Source organism: Capricornis sumatraensis, chromosome 18, assembly GCF_032405125.1.
Source record: "Capricornis sumatraensis isolate serow.1 chromosome 18, serow.2, whole genome shotgun sequence".
In the NCBI taxonomy this organism is placed as follows: domain Eukaryota; kingdom Metazoa; phylum Chordata; class Mammalia; order Artiodactyla; family Bovidae; genus Capricornis; species Capricornis sumatraensis.
Window position 1 is genome coordinate 65,820,310 of NC_091086.1, and position 6,334 is coordinate 65,826,643.

Consider the following 6,334-nt stretch of genomic DNA (forward strand, 5'->3'; position numbering starts at 1 on the left):
CTCTCCTCTTTCACTTTCATCAAGAGGCTTTTTAGTTCTTTGTCACTTTCTGCCATAAGGGTAGTGTCATCTGCATATCTGAGGTTATTGATATTTCTCCTGGCAGTCTTCATTCCAGCTTGTGCTTCATCCAGCCCAGTGTTTTTCATGATGTACTCTGTATATAAATTAAATAAGCAGGGTGACAACATACAGCCTCGATGTACTCCTTTTCCTATTTGGAACCAGTCTGTTGTTCCATGTCCAGTTCTAAGTGTTGCTTCCTGCCTCTCAAGAGGCAGGTCAGGTGGTCTGGTATTCCCATCTCTTTCAGGATTTTTCACATTTTGTGGTGATCCACACAGTCAAAGGCTTTGGCATAGTCAATAAAGCATAAGTAGATATTTTTCTGGAACTCTCTTGCTTTTTCAGTGATCCAATGGATGTTGGCAGTTTGATTTCTGGTTCCTTTGCTTTTTCTAATACCAGCTTGAACATCTGAAAGTTCATGGCTCACATATTGTTGAAGCAAAAGAAGGGTTAAATAAAGGAGTGACATAAGGAATCTCTAGGTATCTTGGTTGTTTTACATATTGGAAAGAATATATGATGTAATGGTATACTAACATTTGCATGAAAAATGTAGGCTAGAGAGAGAGAAGTTATACAGTTAGAAAATGAAATTTCCTCAAGATGTTTTATTTAAACCTTTAGCATCCCAAAGCATATAGCTCACCAATTTAGACACCCTCTTTTCTCTGCTTGTTTTTCTGGAGCCCCAAGGTTTGCAAAGCCACTCCAGTACTCTTGCCTGGAAAATCCCATGGACGGAGGAGCCTGGTAGGCTTCAGTCATGCGGTCGCGAAGAGTCAGACACGACTGAGCGACTGCACTTTCGCTTTTCACTTTCATGCACTGGAGAAGGAAATGGCAGCCCACTCCAGTGTACTTGCCTGGAGAATCCCAGGGACGGGGGAGCCTGGTGGGCTGCCATCTATGGGGTCGCACAGAGTTGGATATGACTGAAGCGACTTAGCAGCAGCAGCAGCAAGATTTTAAACATATTTAGCTGATTTTGTTCTACCTACCTAGCATGCTTATTTTTGTCTTCAGTTTTTTTGTCTAACCAGGAGTAATAGTTTCAGATGTTTATGTGCTTGTTTATAAAGCATCTGTCAGCACTTTTACAATGAGGTTATATTTTTGGTAGTTTCTAATCCTACTGCAGAAGGTTGTTACATGCTGTGACTTGGTGTGGATACCTTCCATTCTGAAGCAATTAAAAATAAATAAAATTGGATAAGTATTTCAGAGAATTGCCTTTTTTTACCTGCTTATTGAAAAGAATGTAATTTTTTTTCCAACTGTATTTTTCTTCTGGGATTAAAACCCAAGCAATCAAATACTTCCCAAGGTGCAATTATTATGTTTATCATTTATTTCAAATATAAGACTCTAAGGGTTTTTTTCCAAGAGTTATAAAATGATTATTAATGAAATGTGTATCAAGAAGAACAATTAGTTAAATATCTGTTATATGTTCAAACCTTAGGATTAAAGGGTTTAGATATATCAGTTAGTGTAGTTATTATTAATTGCACTCCTCAAATCGAGTCATTCACTTATTTAATCAGCAAAAGAGACACAGATGTATAGAATAGTCTTTTGGACTCTATGGGAGAGGGAGTGGGTGGGATGATTTGGGGGAATGGCACTGAAACGTGTATAATATCATATAAAAAATGAATTGCCAGTCCAGGTTCAATACTGGATGCTTGGGGCTGGTGCACTGGGATAACTTGGAGGGATGGTATGGGGAGGGAGGTGGGAGGGGTTTCAGGATGGGGAACATGAGTATGCCCGTGGCAGATTCGTATTGATGTGTGGCAGAACAAATACAATACTGTGAAGTAAAAAAAAATTTTTTTAATTAAAAAAAAAAGAAAATTTCATTTTGTTGTTGTTGTTCAGTTGCTAAGCCCTGTCCTACTCTTTTCGATCTCATGGACTGTGGCATGCTATGCTCCTCTCTCCATTATCTCCCAGAGTTTGCCTAAATTTGTGTCTGTTGAGTCAGTGATGCTATCTAACCATCTCATTCTATGCTGTCCACTTCTCCTTTTGCCTTCAGTCTTTCCCAGCATCAGGGTCTTTTCCAGTGAGTCAGTTCTTCACATCAGATGGCTGAAGTATTGGAGCTTCAGCTTCAGTGTCAATCCTTCCAATGAATATTCAGGGTTGATTTCCTTTAGGACTGACTAGTTTGATCTCCCTGCTGTTCAAGAGACTGAAGGAGTCTTCTCCAACACCAGAGTTCAAAAGGATCAATTCTTCAGTGCTGAGCCTTCTTTATGATCCAACTCTCACATCTGTACACGACGACTTGAAAAACCACAGCTTTGACTATATGGACCCTTGTCGGCAAAGTGATATGTCTGCTTTTGAATACCCTAAGTTTATTATAGCTTTCCTTCCAAGAAACAAGTATCTTTTAATTTCATGGCTGCAGTTACCATCTGCAATGATTTTGGAGCCCAAGAAAAGAAAATCTGTCACTGTTTCAACTTTTTCCCCTTTTGTTTGCCATGAAGTGACGGGACTGGATGCTATGATCTTAGTTTTTTGAATGTTGAGTTTCCAGCCAGCTTTCACATTCTCCTCTTTTAGTTCCTCTTCACTTTCTGCCATTGGAGTGGTATCATTTGCATATCTGAGGTTGTTGATATTTCTCTCTGCATTCTTGATTGTAGCTTGTAATTCATCTAGTCCGACCTTTTGCATGATGTACTCTGCATATAAGTTAAATAAGCAGGGTGGCAATATACAGCTTTGATGTACTGCTTTCCCAGTTTTGAACCAGTCCATTGTTCCATCTGGTTCTAATTGTTGCTTTTTGTCCTACATACAGGTTTCTCAGGAAGCAGGTAAGGTGGTCTGGTATTCCCATCTCTTGAAGAATTTTCCAGTTTGTTGTGATCCGTACAGTCAAAGGCTATATAGTCAATGAAGCAGAAGTTAGATGTTTTTCTGGAATTCTCTTGCTTTCTCTGTGATTCAGCATATGTTGGCAATTTGATTTCTGGTTCATCTGCCTTTTCTAAATCCAGCTTGTACATCTGAAAGTTCTCAGTTCACATACTGCTGAAACGTAGCTTGAAGAATTTTTAGCATAACCATACTAGCATGTGAAATGAGTGCAATTGTGTGGTAGTTTGAACATTCTTTGACTTTGCCCTTCTTTGGGATTAGAATGAAAACTGACCTTTTCCAGTTCTGTGGCCATCGCTGAGTCTTCCAAATTTGCTGACATATTGAGCACAGCACTTGAATAGCATCATCTTTTAGGATTTGAAATAGCTCAGCTAGAATTTTCATATGTTTGCCTTATTATTATTGCTTATGATATTCTCATGGTGATTAAAAAATGGCAACTAGACTTAAAAATTAGGTATTGCATTAACTTAGATGGTTTCCAATAATTAATTTCATGGAATTAAGCAAATGCTTCATTTTAGAGTACTGTAAAATATCTGTGACATTGTTTTAGAATAGAATTTCTCAACTTTGGTTTTGGTGACACTTTTGGCACAGGTAAGTCTTGTTGTGAGGGACTGTCCTGTGCATTACAGGATGTTGGCAGTGTCCCTGGCCTCTAGCCATCAGTTGCCAGTAGCACCTTCCCAGTTGTGATAACCAAATATGTCTCTAGATTTAGTACTCTGGTTTAAAAAAAAAAATCACACCTGATTAAGAATTGTGGCTTTAAACTAATTTTATTGAAACTTTTGTAAAGTGCTATCATATGCAAATTTTTAATTTCTTCCAATGAAATGAATTGGATTTATAGTGAAGAGGCTTCCAGGTGGCTTCCCATTGGCAGCTGGAGTCACAGGAGACATGGATTCTATCCCGTGGTTGGGACGATCCCCTGGAGAAGGGAATGACAACCCATTCTAGTATTCTTGCCTGAAAAATCCCATGAACAGAGGAACCTGGTTGGCTACAGTCCATGGAGTATCAAAGAGTTGGATAATACTGAACACACACACACACACACACGGCACAGCAGGTTGAAGGTTTTCTTGAGTCCAAAAATGAGACTTTAACTGCTGGTGCTGCCTTATTTTTTCATGTGTTAGGAAAAGCTGAATTATTGAGGAAATTTGTTTTTGGGAAATAAGTTCAATATCACTAATATATTAATTAATATTGCATTTTGAAAGTTCTATGTTTATAACACTATTTCTCCAAAGTTATCCTCTTAGTTAAATGTGTTTTCATTTCAGTAGTTATGTTAGGGTCATTTATGACATTGGGCTTCCAGAGAAGTACACAGAGGAATGTAGACATAACTTCTGTCCTGAAATAGTTTATAGTCTGGGAGAGAAAAAGGAATAATATACTGCTTTCAAAGATGGATGTTACAAGATGTGCAAATAAACTATTATGGCTAGAATGAATTTAACAGGAAGCTACTGAAGCTTAAACTCCAGGGCTACTCAACACAGGGGCTTTTTCCAAAACTTAATTTTGGTATTTGCAAATTATACTCTTTTTCTTAAAAGAAGTCCCTTCTCCAAACTGTATAAGTTTGAAATCACAAAAGATCTGCATCCGTTCTCAGCATGGGGATTCCAGGGCTGGAGAGAATGCCTAAGAGAGGACCTGTGCAGGATGGATACAGAGATTGTCTCTCCTGACAGATGTGATCATGGCGATTCCATGTATTATTGACCTACTCCAGGAAAGTAGATTGGCTCTCAGAGAGCTGAACTGTGTCATGGCTCTCTGCTTCCCACCATTTGTATTTCTCCATACACATGGAGAACTCACAACACCTGGTGGGGTGGGGAACATCCTCTGTCCTGTGATTTGCAGTGTGGTTTGGTAGTTTAGTTGCTACGTGGTTTGGTAGTTTAGTTGGTACGTCGTGTCCAACTCTATGCAACCCTATGGACTGCAGCCCACCAGGCTCCTCTATCCACGGGATTTCCCAGGCAAGAATATTGCAGTGGGTAGCCATTTCCTTCTCCAAAGGATCTTCCTGAACCACAGGTCAAACCCGAGACTCCTGCACTGCAGGCAGATTCTTTATGGACTGACTTACCAGGGAAGCCCAATGTGGTTTGGACTGTGGCCAAAAGGATTGAAGAAGGGATTTTGCAGTAATAATAGTGAAGTACCAGTGGTGCTGGGTGTCTGACTAAAAGGGACAGGTACCTTTTGCCAAAGGAAAACCACATGGGAAAATCAAAGGCGTGATGGCACAAGATTTGGGGGGGGGAGGTGGGGGGGGCAGGGTGGAGGTGCAAAGTTGAAGTGACAGGTGGAAAGGAGAGAGAGGAAGCGGTGGGTGGTCACGTCGCATGGACTGGGGTTAGTGTCAAGGTTGTGGGACACGAGGTGGGTGGGGCAAATGTGAGGCCATCTGGGTAACTTGTCACACACACCCTGGGAAGGCTTGATAGCATCTGCTTCACATCTAGGGATTGCCTGACCTCAGGAGGAATTTCCCTCGTTCTGCCATGCCCACTGTGACCTTCCAGATACACACATTTGGCTCTGCACTCTGTTGGGGGCTGCATGAATGAGAAATTCACCAAGATTTTTGATGGTTTTTGTTGTAGGTGTGAGAGATCCTCGGTTATACTCTTGTCCCATCTACAAGAAGCCAGTCCGAACAGACCTGAACTACATCGCTGCTGTAGACCTCAGGACGGCCCAGGCCCCTGAACACTGGGTGCTGCGTGGAGTTGCCCTTCTCTGCGATGTCAAGTAATGTGGGGCGTGTCCCTCACCCAGTAAACGCAGGATCCAGAGTATCACAAGCTCTGTTCTTCCGTATGGACGTTGTGTACATCAGGTTGATCGTACGGTGTGCGAACTGCTTCGGTGTTCCCTGCTCCTTCGCTGGATGCTTGCTTATATTTAGTCTGTTTTACCATCAATGACCAATCACTGTGTGTTTTGGAAAGCTATTTGGTGATTTAGAAGTAAGGTTTATAACTTTCTAATCAAGCTTGGCCCTCAAATCCAGAGTAATACGTTTTCTTCTTTTAATGTCGAAGACTGACTCGGGTACATAGATGGTGTTAGTATTTCCCCGGAAGGGATTATTCTTCTGTTAATGTGGTTCTGGTGACAGCCCAGTTCTCTAAGGTAACATGACAAGTTTGTGCTAATTCTGTTTCTGTTGCCTTTTGCATTTAGGTCAGGTAGGAGATTTGTTTTCATGACTGAAGTTACCAGTTAAACAGATCTAAAAAATGGAAGGAAATAGAATGATGGGTTAAGAATGTGAATAGATGAATAGACAATGCATGTCATCCTGTAGAATAAACATATGGAATAGTGT

At 40.7% G+C, this 6,334-nt stretch overlaps 1 protein-coding gene across 1 annotated transcript in view; it reads left to right on the plus strand.

The window, feature by feature from the left end:
- The window catches only part of DNAH5 (dynein axonemal heavy chain 5), a 250,716-nt gene extending 244,958 nt beyond the window's left edge, over positions 1-5,758 (plus strand). The window contains exon 79 of the mRNA XM_068990531.1: positions 5,607-5,758. Coding sequence (XP_068846632.1) covers positions 5,607-5,758 — 152 coding nt within the window. The remainder of the gene's footprint in view (positions 1-5,606) is intronic.
- The last annotated feature ends 576 nt before the right edge of the window (positions 5,759-6,334 follow it).